Source organism: Tauraco erythrolophus, chromosome 16 (genome assembly GCF_009769465.1).
Source record: "Tauraco erythrolophus isolate bTauEry1 chromosome 16, bTauEry1.pri, whole genome shotgun sequence".
In the NCBI taxonomy this organism is placed as follows: domain Eukaryota; kingdom Metazoa; phylum Chordata; class Aves; order Musophagiformes; family Musophagidae; genus Tauraco; species Tauraco erythrolophus.
In genome coordinates, this window is record NC_141480.1 from 388,038 (window position 1) to 409,621 (window position 21,584).

Sequence of the window (21,584 nt, forward strand, 5' to 3'; positions counted from 1 at the left end):
AAACAACACAGAACATCTAAAGCAATGCAGAATTGCTGATACTCTGTCAGTATCATGAATTAATTTTGTTTATAAAGTCCCATGATTTTAAAATTGCTACTGTCAAACAGATCCAGCTTAAAAAAAGAAAACGTGTGTACATGTGTGTGACTTAGCCAGTCCTCAGGCTCCCGCAGCCTTTGGCACGGCACAGACTGTGGCACCTGCACCCGCTCGTGATACGCGCTGTTAGGTGGCCCGTTCTGAAAACGCCCTGGACACCCTGTTCATAATGCAAATCACAGTATGCAGGAGCCCCAGTTAAGAGAGGATTTTTAAACATGCCAGTCGCTGCAAGACTTCTGTTAGGGTCTGAGCTCCAGTTTGGAAAACACACAGAATAACAGCTTTCCACGGCTGCAGTCTGTGAAGTGCCCGGACTCCTCAGCTAGGGGTCACTGGAATTTAAGGCAGAGCAGGATTTCAGAATCTAACGTTACTCCAGAGGGAGGACACGCTCTGCAGAGAGGGCTATTGGAAAAAGCTCTTATGTGTTAATAGCAAGATTAACTGAAGCTCCACGTTCCTTCTATAATACTGCTTCTGGTAAAGAGATTGTGAAATCCCAACGCTTTGCACGAATCCACTGGTAATGCAGTGTCCTCATCCGTGTCTCACTGCAACACGCAGCCAAAGCACCAGGCTCTCACCTTATCTGTTCTTCTTTTGCTAACGTGCCATGAGGGTCCAGAGCAGGCTGCATTTTGCTTTGAAAAGGTCAACACCGAATCCCAAATACACACAAATATACTCAGACCTGAAGGACAAAAAGTGTTTCATGGAGGGCTTATCAATGTTCCAGTTCAGTAAATTAGTTTGTGTTACAGGCTAAATTTAAAAGGATAAACTGTGCATCTCCTGCTGCACGCGGTACTTCACAACATCAGAGAACGCCGCCAACAGAAGCACGAAGTTCTGCAAACTCCCTTCCAAAGTAAAACACAAGAAGTCAGCCTAAGTAGTTTAAAATACAACCTGACAAATCTATAAACAGGATTGTACAATGTGGTTGCTGTGACAGCAGGGACCAGGCTCCAGAACTGGAAGAGGCCCCTTTCAATCACGCCTACAACACAAAACCACTGAATCAATTCTCTTAGTGGAACACAAAATGCAGATAGACATACACCATCTTTAATCTGTGAAGCAGGTAATGTGTACTTCCTGGCACAGACAGAGGAGAACAGAGTAGGATGAAAGTATCAAAATTTCCTACTATGAACATCTGTAAGGTTTTTAATTAAAAAATAGCTGTTATTAGAGCAAAATGTTGACATCATTCAGGATTCCAACTAACCTTTGACACCCAAAACACAATTTTACTTACTAATATATAAAAGGTAACATTATTTCACACGCAAACAATTTCAAAGTGCATTTCTTCTCTCCACACACTCATGCTCAGACGCATCCCATTTCCATCTTCTGATCCTGTCTGTGATCATTGGTCCAGTCAGTAATAGCTTCACCCAGTGCCATGCATTCCAAAAACGAAGGGAGAAAGAAGAAAAGGCAGTTGTAATTTTACCAGTTATTGTTTTTCTGATATGAAACAGCAGCAAACCCAGACTCTCAGACATCAGTCTTCCCTTACTATTATCTTTCTTTTTTGTTATCCAGGTCCCCCCATTTCCTGCTCTGCACTAACTGAAAGTACAAAGCCAGCACAAAGATTTCAGTCCCCAAAAGCAGATCAACTCTGTGGCTACTGGGCACAAATTAGTTTGTCATAGGATGAATTTATTTCACTAACCTGAGGTTTCCCAGTGGCAGCTTTTGGAGGATTCACTACATGGCAGTGGTCTGTAGAACACACAGTAAAATTCACCGTGCTTTTCTGTTTGTCTGCAAGATTAAAAGATGGCAACTCTATAAAGATTTCAGTTTTCCCCAAAATTTAATACAAGTGTCCCTTTGCTATTCTCACATCTCCTCATTCTTCTCAACCTATTGCCAACTGGTTCCAAGCTCTGGAGTACTGCAATAGCACATGGAAGAGAAATCTTGAGACGCAGACCTGAGGTTCCCAACTACCCTTCAATAAGTCAGTCCTCCCTACACAGCAGCCTCTATGCTGGTAACTGCAACGTTGAACTCGCGAGATGAGGTGTCAATACTTCCGCAAAGTTGGCTGCAAAATTCATGCCAAGAACAGGGTGTATCAGCTTCTGTCAAACTCATTTTCCTTCCAGCTCAGTCATCTCTACATATTATTGCATTCACAGCTACAAATGCTATCTGAGGAAATCTCAAGAGTTGTGGATGAAGCAGAGTGGGAATGGGAGAAATAAGGATCAGACTACAGTGGTTTACAGAGGCTGTTCCCCCCTCCAGCCCTTCCCCCTCCTTGGAAAGCTGTGCTCCGTTGGGTGCTGGGGACCCTCACCAGCCGTTTCACACTGCCCTGGCTCATGCACCCTGTACCAAGGGGCTTCCCTTTAACTTCAGCCTCGCTCCACACACTCCCTTCCTCCAGGTCTACTGACACCTGGAATAAGGAGAGTCTATTTTCTGGTATGGGCAGATACGAAAGGAAATCCACCTCATTACACTTCATGCTTCTCTTATTTTGCCATAATGAAAACCACCTAATCTTCATCTTCTTGATTTTTTTTAAACTTTCCCATAATAGTTACATTGCAAAAAACTAAGGGAAAATCATAGTATGGAAACAAAAGTTTTAAGTAAGATTCTGCAGAAATGAATGTTTTGTGAATAGCTTTGTACACAAAAATTAACAGTGAGCGTGTAATGGCCCTCCTCCAGGGAGCTGGCACGTCAACAGTAACCCTTAACAACCAACGAGCTCAGTTTTACAGCACTGAGAACAGACCCACGTACAAGTTAACTCTATTTGTGGTCACACGATGTGTCAACAGCTGGACTGGGAAGTAAAAAGTATTCCTACTCCCACTTCTTTCAACTAGCACACATCACAAGCTCACACACCGGGAAACATTCTCTGTGTACATCACCCAGTCCCATCAATATTAATAGACCGTCACGTGCAACTCAAATAGATGCTCTCCCACAGCTACACAGCGTTCATGACTCACTTCATTTCAGGACCAAATGCAACGTGGTTAGCAGCAGACATCATAAAACCAATCAATATCCATGCACAGCCTTTCCCCAGGCATATCTGATTTTTAAAGGAGTTCTTCAAATTCTTAGAATAAAAAGGCATTTAATTTGCATGCAGGGAAGACAGAGACAAAGCTTGCAGGCAAGCTTTTTTTGTACATCAATATCACAAGATGTGTACTTCATTAGTGAAATCCTGTCCTTATAGCAAGAACTGGTGTTTGAAAGTAACAAGTCCAAGAATTACAGGTGATGTCTACACAGTCCACAAAGAATGTGCAGAGGTGAAGTCAGCAATAAAACTTAAAAAGCACAACAGCATCTTTAAATCAAATGGGGGCTCAGTTACTAACAGCTTTTTCCCAACCTGGTACCTGTAATATCGCAGCATCCGTGCTCCAGCAGTCAGCAGGTACCAAGGCCCAAGAAACCCTGTCTGCTGCTCTCAGAACTTCCAGCACAAAGCAGGAATTAACGGTCCCTGGTGCAAAGGTGAGAACTACGGTAGTGACGACAGGAACAATTCCTGTCAAAGACTGTTGAGCAAAGAATTTACTGAATGTTTACGACAGTGAAGAGCCACGGCAGAACTCCACAAACTGCCCAGATGTTGAAGAGACTCACTGCGGCTCCTCTCCAAGCTGCAGCCTGATCTCCAACAAGCATTGCAGAGCCTCCGGAAAACATCCATCTTCCACTGCCTCTATCTGGATATTTCATCCTCATCCTCTCCCCCTACAAACAGCTTTCCCTGGAATTTATTTCCTTCTGTACAAACTCCCCCTCTGCGATCACAGCCAGACGTCCTGGCAGCGACTCCGCAGCACCGCTCCTGGGCACCGGATAGGTGCGACCATCGCAGGCACAGCATCCGGCATGGGGCTGAGGATCGCCGTGCCCGCTCCAGCACGGGCTGCCCAGGCATGACCAGCTTTTGGGGGTACTCTTTGACAGGATAGAATACGGAGGTTTTTTCCAAGACACTGCTGTGGATTAAAGAAAGTAGTTCCTGGAAGTGATTAACGAGGCTTTGCTTGTGTGTCTTTAACCAGCTTTCATACTATTCCTAAGCCCACAGTGGAATTCCTAGGAAGCTTACACCCAGCCAGAAAGGACTGCCTGAATGCAAACTAAGAATATGCTGATTCTGTTATTTGGGCACTTTTCATGCATCTGTCAGGACTCAACTATTAGAGAAGACAGGAGGCCATGCCACAGCAGTCAGGCATTAAAAATGGAAATCAGGAGTTCTGGATATTTTTTCTCAATGTCTTGGACATCTGTGAGGCAGTTACAATTTAGCTGTAAAAACAGTGTGCGTAATCATGTGCTCATGTCTTTATGTACATATATATACACACATACATACACACACCCCTCACATATAACCGGCTTTTCTTTGTAGGTGCTTAGTATTTTGAAGAGTTCAGATGTCCAACTTCACATTCCCACTGCCAAAAACTTTTCATCAATGTCTTCAGCAGCAGCTGTTCCTGAGAAATGCTTTGAAAACATAAGAGAAAACGTCATCAAACACATGGTTGTTTGCAGCTTCTTCAAAACAATTCTATAAAATGAGATAGACGTGTTTATAAGCATAGAAATCCTTGCAAAACACTAGTAACTGAATATCATTAAAAACATTAGACATCTATCACACACAGACAAATTGACACTAATAAAGCTGCAGTGTGAGGCATTTACAGGTTAGCAAATGTAAAAAAATCAGCATCGAAGGCTAAAATTAATCTCGTGGTTACTCAGGAGAAGTCAAGGTGAGGCAGCAGACTCAACTGAAAGCTTGGCCATTCCTAGAGCACGCACACACGCACACACGCTCATATCCACTCACACACAAAACCCCGTGCCCTGATCTAGAGCAACCAGGAACACAGCGAGTCTTCACTCAACAAAACCACATTCAGTCTTTTAGACAAATGTTATCAAATAATAACTGTCAAAGTAAAATGAGGGTCTAACTCTTACAGTGTCCCTGAAATGTAAGAAAAAATAAATAATGAAAATATAAACAAATAAGAAAATACCAACAGCATAAACCTTATCACAACGATTAGAAAAAGAGGTGTTTGTTCACTGGTTTTCTTAGGTTAGAGAAAAAGAGATCTTATTATTGTCATGACTATATAAAGAAAATCTTACATCTAAAATTATTCTTGTCCCAGATGGGCTCGATTGCTGTATTTGCTATCCAGTTTTTATAATTCGCACTTCAAATCTCCGAGGAAAAAAATTGTTGTAACAGCTGTTGATTTGTATGAACTAACTTGCACAAATGTTCTCCCTCCTATCCTTCAGGGAAAAGCCTGAGTAAACATGAACCAGGGAAATCTATTCCCTTAGAAACAGTCATCTTCCTGCTAATCTGAAAAACTCCGTCGTATGCGCAAGTCAGTCATTTCAGCATTACTGTTTCTTCCCTGATGGGTAAATCTAGTCATGGTGAAACCAGACACACCACTGGGAAGGACTTCAGTGCTGTGCTCTCCCCCTCCCTCAAGGCCACATCGAACATCTGGCTGCCAAAGCACCGCTGTGGCTAAGGAAGGGCCACCATTCCCCACCCCAGTTGCCGAGCTCCACGGCCCTCCAACTTCCCTTTCTCATGGACAACCCGGCCCGAATCAGCAGCTCCCTTCGCCTACGCTAGTGCTTGGCCATGCACACCTTCCAGTTAAGACCACAGCTAGCTGAAAGACCTATTTTTTTTGAAAAACAAAAACAAAAACAAAAAACCAACAAAACTCTGCAGTTCTTAAATTTGTTTTCATGTTTCAATAAATGTGGAAACATTTGGCAGACCTTCTATCTTCTGATTTAAAAAGCAGTGTTTCTCCTGGGAAATGAGTCAACTCTCAAACTCCAGAATTTCCCTGTTGAGAATTTAAAAATTAATTACATTTAAAATGAAAAAAATCCCAAACTTTACCTTGGATGTTACCCAGCAAGAGAGTTACACTAATGTATTAGCAATGCACAAGTCTTGAATCTTTCCTTCATTTCTAGCGCAGCACTTTCTCCTACTGGCAACATACTGGTGTTTATTTAGCTCTTACCGAGGCAGCAAGAATCCTGCCCACCGGAAAGTGTGAGGAAGTGACCCTGAAGTACTCCCAATGTAATTCCTACTGTAAAAACAGTGACTGAAGACCAGAATTGTAATAGGTGCTTAGTGAAGCAGATGGGAACCCGATGTTTTTGCCAGTCTGTTTTTCCACACTGAAGAGCCTCGAGTGACTGAGCTAGCAGATCCATAATGTTCATGCAGTACTTATTAAGGGCTGCATAGCCATGTATTAAACTTCAGGAATTTTTCTGACCACTGATAACAAAAGTCTAGTGATTTGGCATGAAACCTAGAAAGCCTGAAGGAAAGTTCAAAGCACCGAGTTACCTCTACCAGCCCGGTGCTCAGCCCCTGCTAGCGAGTCTCATGCCAGAGCTACAGAAACACTTAATGACAGTGAGCAAATCATTAGTGATGTCTGTCAAACGCACAGATCACCTTGCACAGGAGCTCTCATGGAGCAAAGCCACACTGCGGAGCCCCGCAGCAGATCCTACAGCAGCTGGATCCCATCCTCCACCCTGCGCAGTAAAATGTGTCAGGAGAGCGGGCTGCCATCATTACCAATGCCGGAGTAGCTGGTTTTGAGATTCCCGACAGACAGACCCGCTAACAGGGAGGCCGAAGGGAACAGCTTCCCCCCGAACCCGCACAGGTTCAGCGCTGCCGAGCACCCCGCGGCCCCGCCAGGGACAGGCCGCCCCGCGCCGGGCAGGGGCCGGGGCACCACGACCCCGTTCCGGTAACACGGGGCAAGCGGAGCCTCGTGGGGCCCCTGCGGCGGCTCCGCTCCGCCCGTTCGCTCCATCCGCGCAGGCGGAGCCCGCAGCAGCCGCCCGCTCTCCTGCTTCGGCTCTCGGGCTCAGGCGGCCCGACCCGCACCGCCGGCCCGGGGCACACGGCGGGGGCCCGGCCCCTCGCCCGCGGTCCGGCGGCTCAGAACAGCAGCCCGGACCGTCCCTCGGGGCGGCGCTGGCCCGCCGGGCACCCGCCGCCAGCCGCGCCCCGGCTCCGCCGTCTTCATAGCGGAAGGACGGGACGGGACGGGCCGCCTGCGAGTGCTCCGCGACCGCTGCGAGCCCGCCCGGCGGCACGGAACGGGGACCGGACACACCGGCGCTGGCCGCGGGCTGCGCCCACCCTCGCACCGAGCATCGCCCGCACCCGCGCACGCCACGCCCGCGCGGAACGGCCTGCGCAGAGCTCCGGCAGCCGGGAGCGGCCGGCCCGGCCGCCAGCTGCCCTGGTCGGCCGGCGAGGGCGGCGGGGCCGCTGCAGCCGAGGCAGGGCCGTGCCTGGCCGCTCCGGTCTGCCCTCCCCCGCAGCCAGCCCGAAGGGCGGCCACGACGCTCCCTCGTTGCCCCGGGCTCTGCGCAGGCCGAGCCGAGAAGCGCATCGCAGCCGGCTCCCGGCCCGAGCACCCCGCCCGGTGCCGCCCAGCGCCGCCGCCCGCCCCCGCCCGGTGCCGCCCCGCCGCCCGCGCCCCGCGCCGGGCGGGCATGCGCGGTCCGCGCTGGCCCCCGGGGCGGCGGCGGCTGGGACGGTGCTGCGCTGGCCGGGCCCGGCGGTCGGGAGTGCCGGCGGCCGAGGCGCCGGGCAGGAGCGGGCGCCGCGGGGAGCGCCCCGGGAGGGCCGGGCCGGGCCGCTCGGAGCCGGCTTTCAGCGGGAAGTCATTCCCGGCGAAACTGGGTTTTCGGCAGAAATCCCCCACCCGGGAACGTTGACATTCTCCTGAAAAATGAAACACCTTATCCCTCATCCGGAGGGACGGGCCGCCCTGGCACGGCCGGGCGCGGCAGCCCCGGTGCGGCGCAGCGCCGGGGCCGGGGTGGGAGCTGGGGGCCGGGGTGGGAGCTGGGGGCCGGGGGTCCCCGGGGCCGGGGGTCCCGCAGGAGCCGGCCCGCAGCGCACAGTTACACCGGGCGCAGAGGGCTGTCCGTTGCCGTAGTCAGAAGCGCTTCTATCGGTAGAAATCAGCTCCAATAAAGCTGACTGTGACCAAGCAGGACCGTGTTGGATCCCGCCTTGGCTCGTCTAAAATAAAACTGCCCGATGAGTTTGTGTTGGCAGCTGCTTCGTGACAGCCCAGTGGGCGCACACAGGTCCATTGGCACCGCGGCAGCTCGGCGGGTCACCACCGCAGACACAATGTCCAAGGTGTCCCTTTCCAGGGCTCTTGAGAAAGGCGAGAGTTACAAGTGATGCCTTTGACACCTCAGGGTTTGGTTACGTGAAAGACTCTGATCTGATACTGAGAAGCTTTTCTTGAACAAGAGCTGCAAACAACGCTGAGTGGAGCTGGGCAAGCAGCTGGTAAGGAAACCACCGCGAGTGTTGTGCTGTCTGTCCTTCTGTCCGCACCTGCTCCTGTGAGCAGCTCAGGTACCGGAAAATACAAAAACCCTCTTTTCAGAAACTTGTTAGGTGTCATCGCACTCCCAGACTAGGAGGGAGAATTTTAAGTCACAAATCCTTTTCCCTTTCAGGAGTTTATCTGAGTGAAATTAGATAATAATACAAAAGAGCTTTCTAGAAAAGGCATCATGATGTTGCTTATCTCAACCACCATCTTGTCTACTTGTTTTTCAAATATTCTATCAGAAATTATGAGACATTCAAGTTTATGCAATAATGTTAAGACCCATTTTTGTAGATGTCATTTTTTCATGTCTTCCTGTCCTATTTTGTAGCTGTTCCCATTGCTCAGACGTCTCAAATTATGAATCTCACTAAACATAATATTCTTTCATAATCTTATCAAACTGTCTCATACCTTCAGATCCCAAATATTTTCATGCTCTTAAAACTCCAATTTTCCCCTGACTTGAATAATCCAACAAAAGCTCATTCTGGACTTTGTATCTGTTATGTATTCAAGATGGTTATATTACTTTTAATATATATGATATATATTGACCTGTATTAATATACAAAAACTTATCATGATATAAATAAAACCAGACAGAGATACAGAAGTCTCACAAAGACATTAGGGTAGGCCCTGAGATAGTCCAGTTAACTCAGTTATATCTCCAGCTATACATTATCTCCCAATCTCATGTTTTCTTTTTCAGGGAAGTAACAAGTTTGAGTCTCCCATAGCATCACCCTCTGACTGAGTCCAGTGCCACACTTGCCAGCTGCGAAACACTCACATTTTCTGTGCCACATTTCGCCTGTGTGTAGAATGGGTAAGATGATCTTTCCTGTCCTCATGGCTCCATTGTGCAGCTTTCTTCTTGTCTGGAAATTGCTTAGAGATAAAATGTGTGTTAGGATAAAAGGAAGCAAGTTGTCCTTTGAGGCAGTGGATTTTTTGTGCTACAGTGAAAACTGTGTTACAGAAAGGGAAATTTGCTGACCTGTCAAGAAAATGAGGAGCAGCAGTAGATAAAATCCTAATTTCTCTCAGAGTGGCTTAACACAGAGTATTGCTACAGTGCGAGCACAGTCGAGAGCTGCAGCTTAATAATGTGCCTTGTAATAGAGATGCCCGGAGTATTCTTTTAAAGCAACTGCAGTGCACTTCTGATTCCAGGCAAATTTTGATTATAATACTATGAATTGCTGTAAAGCAGCTTCTTTCTGCTTGGGTTCGTTGCCAAGCAGTTCACAACTACACTGACCATAAATTGGAAAAAAATTTGTTGTGGTACTAAGATCAGTTCTCTTTTCCTCTGTTTCACTCTCTCTTTAACAGTGTTGGAAAGGATTGGGGGCATTAGTATTCTGATGAAGAGAGGCTGTGACAAAGACCGTGACTACAGGGCCTCCTGACTCTTCTGTGATGCTGCCAGGGATGTAGAGGGGACTGACTCCAATTGCACCGTTTTCGAAATAGCCCCGCCATGGTACGGAGGAAACAAACAGACGGGCAATTCATAATGTGGGCATAACGTTTTCAGTTTTGCAGTGTTAGCCTTGCACTTCATATGGAAAATGATACCAGGTGAGCAAATATTTATCTTCATGCAGGGATTGCAGATATTTGTGTGCCAATTTGTATGTGCATGTGTGTGTGTGTTTAAAAAAGGACAAGCTATACACAAATGTGATCGTATCTTATCTTCTTTCTGCATGTGTTTCCCTGGCAGGATTCGGAAGCCTCATGCAGGATGTGCTGTGGTGCTTTAGTCAAGTAAAAGGAACTATAGATATTGGGGTGACAGAAGGTAAGTTTATTTTTCCTTTTATTGCTGTAACCAACAAGAACTTGTCTGTCATGTACATCTTGCCTCATCAGTGTGCAGGAGGGTTGTTTGCATGTTATTGGAAACCACTGGTGAAGAGCTAAGTTACACTCTTTTCATTTCTGCCTTTGTTATGTACTTATGCCTTTGAAAGAGATGAGTCTTTAAAATTAGCTATTGATCCAGAAAATTCATTTGAAGGCATTATGGCTTAATCATATTGATAGCCTTTGGAATAGATTTCCTTTTGGTTTTCAGCTGTTGTTTACAGAATTTTTCAGGGAACTACGAGACAGCCTCTCCTGCTGTAACATCCTCTTCTGGAATCAGTTGGATTCTGTTTCTGGGTAACAGAAGTATAACTTGGTGCTCATTCGTGTATCTGGAGTTAAAATAAACGGCAGTGCATGCATTTCAACAGACATGTATCTATGTGGGAAGGATTCACGCAGGCAGTTGCAAGACTTAAGAGCTTTCACAATCAGTAGCTTTCGGGATGATTTGTGCTCCTCAATCACTTCGGCACTTCTCTCTCTGCAAGCACATCTGTTTGGCGTTGAGCCAACATGTGGGCTGCAATAGCACGGACAATTGAAAAGAAACAAATACATTCAATTTTCCTGACTTTAAAGTTGAATTTATTTATTCTGTTCTGTTCCTCCTGTGATTGTTCTGGTTTAAACACCTTACCAGGCATTTTCCTGCACTTTCTTATTCTCGTTTCATACTTTCATCTTCCTTTCTCTTATTGCATTACCCATTAATCCATTAATTCCTTTCCCTTTCCATTTCACATTTTCTTCCCTATATGTTCTTTGTCCCTCAAGGATAACTGAAACCTGTATCACATCCCTCTTCTCTTAACCCTCCCAGTATAGGCAGTGGGTTTGTGCCATAGGGAGGCCCCACAAACAGTGATGAAATCCTGTTTTCCTGTGTGCAGAACGGGTTGGTTTGTGTTACTACAGTGACCTTTTGCATTTGCCTGTAAACTTCGGTCCTATTTTGTCTGGAGCAGCAGAGGACACGAGCAGGGTTTTCTGGATCACCCTGCAGATTGACCGCACGATGGGCAAGCCGATAGCTGAGTTGTAGCGTGGGAGGATGCTGCCCATCAAGACTTTGTTGCACTGGCAGAACTATGCCAATGTTCTCTACTTGATTCCAGGGTTTAGACGTTACTAGTAGCCTTTCATCCCTCCAACTGAACGGTTTTGGCCATGAGAATAATGCTGGGGAAGGAGCTTGCTAGCAAGTGCAGCAACGCCTGCCAGAGTGTTGTTAAAAGTGCAACTGCTCACAGCTCCTTATGTGGATATTAAGATAATAAATGCAGGAATTGAGTTGGCCTGTTAGATATATTTCTTCAATTTTGTTGTATTTCCTGAAGTGTGATGCTTTCTTTAAAAGACAAGCTTGTAAGACTGAGAAGAGGACTGAGTCAGCGCGAGCCTGACAGCGGAGCTCTGACATGTCCTCCTGGAGGGAACGAGATTCCGCCTGGAGTACCGTTTGGCTTCAGTGGCAGTTCTCTGTTATGCTGCTTTTGCAGAAGAGAGTTTCAATCTGTAACCTCTGGAGACTACAATGGGGCACGAAATTCAGGAGAATGTTTAACAGTTTGTTAAATCTCTAGGGAAAAAGGACACCATTGCAATTAAAACCACAACATTTTTTTATTCAGGTGTTTTTTTCCAAAAATATTTACAAGTGGTTTGAGCTTTTACAGTAGAATCTGAAAACAGTTTTAAATGATCAAGACTACTTGTTTGCAAGTTCAGGATTAATAAAATGGAAGTTTGCCTCTTCTTATTAAGTATCTTAATGCAGCCAGTTATCCACTGAAGGCTATAAGCTACTTTTTTTTTTACAATTGAGACTCAACACTGGAGGAATCCAGAGGCATGATGACAGGAAGGGACTCCTGTAATATTTTTCTTGAAGTAATCTGGGCTCACAGAACAGTAAAGGCTGATAGATCATACTGAAAGGCTACGTTCAGTGAAACCAGTAACAAAAAGATGATCATGTTGGTCTGTTGAATCTGGTCAGCAGGTACAAATGGCCTCACCATGAACGAGCAGAAAGCTCAGGAGAGTATTTTGGGTAGGAGACTGGGCTTTTGGTTGTTATGCTGGTTTTGTGTTTGTATGTGAATGTGTATGTGTGTGGATACAGATGTACCTACACATGAATTATATGTCATAAATGTGTTTGTATCACAGATGCCTCCTCTTCATCAGAAGTTTATCCATAGCTTATTAGTTTTGTGCTCGTCTTTGTGGCACATTTTTTGACCTTCAGAACTCTTAGTAACATCCAAGCATCCCGAATTTACCAAATGTAATTTCATTAGTTATAGGTGAAAGGAGATGTTACTATTATGTTTATAATGTTCTGCATCTTTAAGATGTGGGCTGTGTGCACTGGGGCTGTGTGCACTGGGCTGGCAGTCCAGGCAGTCAGCATTTAAATCTTGGGCACATTAAATTACTCAAGCGTAAAGCATACGTAAAGTAACCAAATAGAGGAATATCACGTAGCTATTAATGGACAAATTAAAATGGTCCTAATGAAGTCAGATGTTCTGTCCAGTGTCTGAAGTATTTTGCAGTTGGAATGTTGCGAGGTCCTAGCAAGCTGCATCACCACCAGTGAATCTCAGTGGGTCTGAGATTTTTATTATGTCTGCTTGCACACCCCTGTGTTTGCCACATCATCCAAATGTGTAACTGGTAACTGCAAATCAAAGATTTTGGTGTTGAATGATGGTCTGTAGGCTCACCAAGCTGTCTCAGAGCCTGGGTTATGTTCTTACATGTTGGTCTCCTTTTTGTGTTGCTTGCTAATTAAGAGATTTTTGCATGTAAAGTGAAACTCAGTTTGTTAGTGGAACATAAAAACAGAGTATAAATATTTAAATAGATCCAAGCCACAATAAAGATAATTTGAGGGAGGCAGGTGTTGTACATTATTTTAATGAGGCGGAATGAATCTGTTTCTTAGGGAATGTTTCTGTCTAATTTTAAGTGGAAAAAAAAAAATTTCTGCCATGTACAATAGAATCTATTACATCTATACATACGGTGGAAGAGAGGTAGAGTATTTGCAGATTTCAGTCCTACAAGTAGGTCTCATACGTGGCTTCTATTTCAAGCTGACTCTGAGTTCCTGAGTAAACCTGAAGCAAGACACTGCCCAGTTCTATGTGCATAATCTTTATTCCAGAGGCTCACATAACCTCTGACTCTCACTGATCTGTATGTGCATCCATAAGGAGGTGATACAAACAGACACAGAAACTTCAGAGATGCCATATAAAAAGATAAAAAGGCATAAAGGAGGACAGATGCGGATGTAGGAGGAAATAGAGTCCTCTTCCACCTGAAGCCAAACTGGTGATCTTGTCAGCTGAACTGGGGCAAATCTCTCTCTGGGCTCTTCAGCATAGGACCAAAGAGAGCCGAGTCTGGACGACTGAGGGACTTGGCCTGGTCTCGGAGCAGTCGGTTTTCCTCTCCCTTCCTGGCACAGCAGGCAGTTCACTTTATCCGTTCAGTTCCAGTGGTGGAATGAACTTCCAGCTCTCTGTTAGCAGAGTGCACTACACAGCCCGGTGCTGTGATTGTGAGGATCTGGGTTGCAATGGGATGTGTTTGGCGTGGAAGTCCACGCTGGAGAATGCGCAGGCTGGTCCGCGCGCAGTGGATGGCCACGTCGGTGGTGCGGCAGCGTGGCTCTGAGACGCCGTCCTCGGGCGCCGCAGCACGAGCTGCCCTCTTCTCGCGGTGCGCAGCCGCCTGTGCGGAGCGGGAGCCGCGTGCGGAGAGAGGCGAGGCCGTGACGGTGATGGCGATACGCTCTTTTTCCTTTGTAGAAGGTGAATGCTTTTTCCAGAACTGTTCTCAGCTGGCCTAACGTAGGGGTGGCTCTCGCCTTCTCTAAAGGCATCCTGGCTCCAGAATATCAGTTCAACTAGCCGCTTGGAAATTCACATTCTTTTCCAGGTTTTGTTGTACACTATTATGAAAGTGGTAACTGAGCTGCGGTGATCATTCGAGATGCTTAATTGCAGTTTTCACGTCTGTGATCTGGTTTAATTCTGCATACGGCACCTAACTTTCCTCTGTAATTTCAGCTGGAGATGACATTCATCAATTTCTCAGGTAAACCCGAATGTAGTTTCTGGGTGCAGTTCAACAGCAGTGTTTGCTTCAGAGACAGTCAGTTACATTTCCAGGCTGGCATACTAAATAATCTCATTGGCTGAGTCATACATGAACACATGAAGTGACTTTCCATGAAGAATGCTTTATAAAATACTCTTTATTTCATACCTAGTTTTCTGGGATGGACTTGAGATACACAATAGTACTTAAACCTTCAGCCATCACTTCTGTGTGATGCAGTCAGAGCGAGCCATCGTCTCTAAGCAGGAAGGCATTGCATTGCTTGCAGCCCAGACCTGCTTTTTTCCCCCCAACATTCAGAGAAGGTATTTTGAATAAAGAGAAACGTATTGAAGTGAAATGAAAAGCTTCTCTCTTTGCTGGCACAGGTGCTTTGCATCTCCTTGGTGTAAATGCAGTCATGCTGTCATCTGCCAATGACAGCAAAATTAGAGACCGATGATGAAACCAAACAGCAAAGTGACCCAATGCTGCGCACGAGGCAACTACAGCAGCCAAGAACAGTGAGTGGTTCGGTCCTAAACCAAAAACTGGTTGGAGAGTAATTAAACAGCAGGAAGATAGGGGGTGTGAGCATCAGCAGTTTATCACATCATTTTCTTCCAACCTGCCTTCTTGATACTGTGATATTTTCCATTATGTGCACCTGAGCAGGCCACAGCATGGTGAGTTTGGAGTGCCCTTAGCTGTGGGAGATTTCTGCCTTAAAAAGTGGGTTGTGATTGAAAAAGCTAGGTTAGAAATGCTGATGTAGACAGATCTGTTCCACTTAAACACTGCAGGTTCAACTGGGTATCGCAGAGCCTGAATTCACAGCACTGCCTCGGAAGAACATAGCAAAACGTGTTTTCATTCTATGGTTCAATTTGCACACTGTGGTTTGTAAGCGCCTTTCTGGTGTCTTTCGGTGACTCCCTGCTCTAAAAACGCTTTCCGAATGCAGGAGGGCTGAGGGAGCGGAGCTGCACAGCCTCGGGGGCTCGGGATGCTCTGACCGAGGCGGCTCCGCTCATCCGTAACGGCAACGGAACCCTGGAGCTCCCTGGGCGCAGGAATCGTTGGGCTGTTTCTGGTTTTGCACCGGGAGGGCAACAGAGTTGAAAAACACGAATTTCCTCCAGCTCTCACTTCCCTGCCCGGGTGACACGTCCCTCCCGCCGGGCCGCCGCCGCCTCTCCGGGCAGGGCAGGCGCGGCCGGTGCTGCGCCGGGCGCGGACCCGCCGCCGGGGCGGTCGGCGCGGGCAGGCGGCTGCGGAGCGGGCCGGGCAGCGCCGACCCCCTCCCTGCCCCCCTCCCGGCGCCCGCGGGGCTGCCCCCCGCCCGCCGCGGGGCCCGGGGCCGCGCCGCCCCGCGAGCACGGGCAGCCGGGGCGCGGTGCGCGGGGGTGTGTTCGCGGGCGGGACGGGCTGAGTCAGCAATCCCGGCCGCGGCAGCGGCGGTGCCGGCCGGGCCGGAGCGCTGCGCTCCGCTCTGCCGCCGGGGCCGGGGCCGGGGCCGGGGCCGGGGCCGGGGCCGGGGCCGGGGCCGGGGCCGGGGCCGGGGCCGGGGCGGCAGCATGGGGGCCGGCCCGCCGGCCCCCCCAGCCAGGCAGCCCCAGCAGCGAGCCCCCGCCGCCTCTGCCATGTAGGCTGCCTGGGCACCGGAAAATCCTCATGGATTGAGGAGGGGTTGCGTTATTTTCTTATGTTTTTTTAGTGTTTTGGGTTTGGTTTTTTTTTTAGCTTTGTATGGTTTTATTTCCTTTTTTTTTTTTTTTTTTCCCCCTAATTACGGGTGTGGAAGATGAAATGCTTCTCGCGCTATCTGCCGTACATCTTCCGACCGCCGAGCGCCATCCTCTCCTCCAGCTGCCACGCGGAAGGTACGCGCCGCGGGGGGAGGCGGGGGAGCGGCCGCGATTAGGCGGGTGTTTATCACGGGAGAAGGCTGAGAAGGCAGAAAAAAGGCTCGGAGGGCGCCTGAAGGCTGAGCAGAAAATGACTTCGTTTATTCCTGCCGATGCTACTCGGTTTACTGTTAACTCCGCACTAATGGTGCAAATAAAGAAGCAGCAGGACCGGCTTAAGGAAGACTTTCTAGTTGCGCTGCTGCACGTTTTTAAGGTCATGTAGTTTGTCATTGTGGTCTTTAATTCCTCTATATGTTCCCAAGAAAATGAAAAAACTCATATCTAGTGCTTCCTGCGTTTGGGTACCTGTGCCCTTCGTTCAGTAAAGCCTGTTTCAGGTCTGGGCGAAACATCTCTGCAGCTATGTGGGATAAACGGAATGTTCTCAGCGGTGTTTGAACTTTGTATTTTCTGGGCAGGAGTGCGAAGTATCAGGTGTGTGTTCACTGAGACTCCAGTGGGACTTCTCCCATAGGAGTGTTTGTTCATGCTGATGTATAATCCCGTGTGATACGACTGCGTGTGCGTGTGCTGTGTGTGAGCTATTAGACAGTTCTGTGAATCCTCTGCACTCATCCAAACAGCTCCCCGGGATCCAAATTTCACACCACTGCTACTCCCCTGTGCGGGGCCACGGCGCTTTTCGTCATGCGCCCTGACCATGGTTAGTCGGTGAGGAGAAACACCCTTCCTGTCACCCGGCGTTTATAGTTGGAGACTGTGTGCATAGACTGGATTACCAGCCTCATCCGTGAGCAATGGGAAAATCCAGACAAACACTGTAGGGATGTATGGTTACGGCTGGTTTTGAGAGGATTCGCTTCTGCCTCTGCCCACTGTGTGTATCTGGCTAAAAAGACGCGTTGCAGGGAGTACTGTGCCTCGGTCCTGATGCCTTGACCAAGAATGTCATAAGGCTGAAGATGCAGAGTGGAAGGGTCAAGCACGAAGGGCTGGGCAGTAGACGATGACACTCAGGGCTAAATTATTCTGTCTACTTAGGTTGCTCTATTTTAGTCCAAGCAGACATTATGGACTTTTTAAAAAATTTATTTTCTCAGAAGTTTTAAGCAGATACAATTATCTCAATAGATAACTCAGACTAGCTCTGGAGTTCTTTCTTTGAAAATTTCTCTGAAGATCTCTTTTGTTTTCATTTTGACTTTGTCCAAAGGCACAGCTCCTTAAAATATTCTGAATAAGTAACTTTTGGATTTTTCTACTGGAGTAAGTAATTCAATGGAGAAGCAGACCTTGCTGTTATAGGGGAGGTCATAGGAGACTATTAAGAGAGAATGAATTTGAGAAAGAATGTCCCACAGATGTGCTATCGATTCTTCTCCATTGCGAACAATATGTAAAGAGTAAAACTTGTACAGAACTGTTTCTCAGACCAATTACCAGATGCATATCATTAACTTGGGGTGAAATTGAGACCTGGAAAGTTTAAATGACTCTGTTACAGATTAAATCACTAGCAGAACTGAGAAGAGACTCCAGGTAAGAGCCTGACTCCTGCCTCAGTCCTCTCGGAGTGGCTAAAAAGGCCGATGTAGCGCACAAGAACCCTCAATATATGGTGTGCAGCAGCAGCAGGATATAGTGCTTGTCCCTCCATGTTTTGAGTGATGAAGTTGTGATTTGGTATCTCTGGTTCACTCTCAGTGGAGTGAAGATTCACAAATGGACAGAACTTTTGATGGAGTGAAGCTGCGATGCTCCAGGGACTGGAGTCAATCAGATGCTGCCCTGGTCAGTCTTTCAGCCAGGCTTTACTCCGCACAGGCAGAAGACACAGGTCAGCTGAGCCTGTCAAAGAGAAACGGCTCCTCTCCTTCCCCATCCTGGCAGAGGTGTTCGTCATAACCAGAGGAGGAACTCCTTCCTGCCCCTGCACCACCCTCTGTACTCACCCCTTCCTGACAAAGGGGTTCCTCCAAAGACCCTTCTGATCGCGGCTCCGTCAAGACTGAGACCTGAAGTCCCAATGTATTCTCTGTTACCTTCTGTACAAATTCTCTTCTTCGTCCATCCCCAATTCCCAGAGTTGGGAACGAGAGTTCTCGGTCAGCAAAGAGCCTGGAACAGAGAACAATGACAGTGCACGAAACTGTCGTAAACCTGAGATTCGAGTACGCTTGTTCAGCCTCTTCTGGCACTGCCTGTGAAACGGTTCTAGAAAGTTGCAGCTGAGCTCGTTTGTTCCCTCACGGACGGATTTGTTGTTGGGCTCTGCTTTGCTGTGGAGTCACAGTCCTTGGCTGGCAGTGCCCATGGAGATGATCCAGCATCGTTACCGTCGCTGTGGAGGTGCGGGATTATGGTAATGGATGGGAAGGAGAGGGTGCATCTGGAGAAAACTGCGCAAGTGAAGTGCCTTCAGTGGGGGACGTGGTGGGGCTGAGCAGGAGACGTGCTGGCTTCTCTTGTGTGACCTGTTGTTGCCATCACGCTCCCGATCCTCATTGTCACCCTGAAACGCCAGTCCTCCTCGTACCAAGGCCCATGACTTAGGATGTAGTATAGTATAGCACGTGTGTTTTGAGATCTTTGGAAAACGTTGACTACTTGAGCCTTAATAGCACAGCTCGGCGACGCGTTCAGATGTGCCGTTAGTGACGCGTGTTTGAGTTAGTCCTGCTCAGCAGCGCGTAGGAACGCGTGCTCGTGTCCCGTTGATCTGAAAGGTGTGCCTGCGGCTTGGCTGAGCAATAGCAGCTTGACGGAATATGAGCCCACAGCACTACCCTTTGGACCCTGATTGCTACTCCTGAACTGTATCTGAATGAGGAATATTGCTGTAGAAAAGCATTTCTTGACCTGTTACTTAAGATGCAAGCCAGCTATTTGGATCTGCCTTGTTCTCACGATGGTGTGTGCACTGAAAATTCATCCAAATATGTCTTTTGATGTGGAATGTGCCCTATAGTCTTTTTGTCATTTATTATTTGCTGAAAAAGGGTTAAAAGACAGAGGGACCGGTGCCTTAACAGAAGTATGTATGTGTTAGTATCAGGTTTGCTGAGAACTACGGATCAGCTGCAGCAGCTGGCAGAATTGGGATGTACATTTACAAAATATACCACTTCAAAATTAATACATATATACTGATCAAAATAACTGCCTGGTTTTTAAATGCAAACTTTTTTTTTTTATTATTTCTGGAACATGTTCAACTCAAGGATATCAAAGATCATTTAAATCCTTCGCTGAGTAACCTTCAGAAAAAAAAGCCTTTGAATTAAGAAAACAATATCCTTTCCTGCAGATGAGGAAGCAAGCACAAAGATGGGAAGTGAGTTCTCTGAGATCATACAATCGCTGAACTTCGAGTCATGCATATGTTTTTCTTCCAGAATTTAAACAGAAATGTATTTTTGTGCACTTTTCTGAGCAGAATTCAAAATGTTGGCTGTTCTGCAGAAGTATTCATTCTTTTGGATACTTTAATTGATATTTAGACATATAATAGTTATTTCCTATTCTTAAAATCTGTTATTGTGCTCAGGAGATCTTTAACTGCATTCTTAATTTGACAGGCCAACAACTTGAATACGTTTTCAGTAACTTCCAAATTTTTCCAAATTTGGTTGACAATGAATAAGGCTGAAGGTCTTGAGTCATGTTGTATTTCATGCTGGTAAGTGTAGCCATTTGTCACTGCAGTTGTGGGATCTGTGTGCCATAGTGTGTTAGTTACACACTAACGCTAATAGTTAGATACAAACCCACGGAGAATACAAATGCATCTGCTTTCAGTTCCCTCACTAACGTTGCGATTGATAGGAATTACTTAAATGTTAATCTTTGTTTAATATTAAATACTTTATCCAAGATTTGAATTTCCTGTTAAAGTCTAGATGCAATTCATTAATTGTAACAGAAAAATAATGATGCACGTTTGATACCGCAATGCTAAAAATCTGGGCAATACGATGAAAACATATTTAGGAGGCATAAGTCAAAGAAGCACTGCTACTTTCGAGCTGGGTTCAAAACAAATACACACTATAGGTTTTGTACTGTTTTTTAAACTCTAATCACCGTAACAATGTAAGAAGAAACTTTAGCACCTCTTTTATACTTCTCGTGACCTTTTGTGAAGAACCAAAAGAAAGTGTCCACTGAGCATAAGGCACGTCAGGCCAAAGATCTGGAGTTCAGCCGTTGCTGTGAGCAGGCTTGAGCGGTACTGATACAAGCAATAAACTCACTGTTCTGCACCAACAAGTCTCGGTATTTCTTCCTTTGAAGAGTCCGCCAGGAGCTTAGTATTGCTCTGCAGCTCATTCCTGCACATCCCTTATTCATGCAAACAATTTAGAATGATGGAATCAGTAGCGTACAGAAAGTTACGGCGGTAGTGCAGTATGAGCAGCAGTAAGCAAGCACAAGGTCTGTCATCATGGGTGTGGAATTCTGGTGCTGGCTGGCTTTATTTCTCATGGGGGAAGAAACAGCTTCATGCTGTAGTGCGGATAGATTTCTACTTGCTTGGGAAATAGAAAACATAGAAATAAAAGAAAACTTCCTATGTCCAGCATACCTAAAACCGAGGCAGTGCAGAAGGGGTGCAGCAGGCTTGTGTGTGCCACACAAATGGGGAAGAGCCAGTGCTGGTAAGGAAGGGCTTTGGAACCCTGCCAAACATCCTAGCTGCTGTTGGGTGCAGATGTGAGAGCAGGAATACTGTTCAAATGTGACTCATGCTGGAGAACAACAAGTGGGGGGGGGGGGCACGGGGAGGTCTTGAATCACAGCTGCAGAGACAGAAAACAAAGGGCTGGCTGTACAATTACTGCAGGCCACAATCTGGGTCCGAGCCTCGTTAGCTAACATCTCAAGTGTCTTCATGACGTTATCATCATGGCCACACTGGCCACCCTCCTGGCCATGTGTCCGGCGCTTCTCCTGGGAGCCCTGGCTTTCCTGGGAGGTGGCGGTGGTGGTGGTGGTATGTCTGTCACCAGCTCCGATCAGTGCTCGGTGGAACTGCAGGCACAGCAGCCTGGGGTTGCACACCTTCCTCCAAAATCAAAATGTTGGATCAAGGCTGCAAGAAAACATGGGAAAATTTCTTAGTGGCATTTTGGAAGGAATCAAAAAA

At 47.0% G+C, this 21,584-nt stretch overlaps 1 protein-coding gene across 2 annotated transcripts in view; it reads left to right on the forward strand.

Annotated features, from left to right (window-relative positions):
* Window positions 1–10,147: 10,147 nt before the first annotated feature.
* The window catches only part of PPP2R2B (protein phosphatase 2 regulatory subunit Bbeta), a 92,845-nt gene continuing 81,408 nt past the window's right edge, over window positions 10,148–21,584 (forward strand). Inside the window, exons 1-2 of one of the 2 annotated variants that reach the window (XM_086621338.1) lie at window positions 10,148–10,157; window positions 10,303–10,380. In XM_086621338.1, the coding sequence (XP_086477464.1) occupies window positions 10,148–10,157; window positions 10,303–10,380 (88 nt within the window). Of the gene's footprint in view, window positions 10,158–10,302; window positions 10,381–16,371; window positions 16,451–21,584 lie in introns of those variants that run through there. The other variant, XM_086621336.1, reaches the window with a different exon arrangement.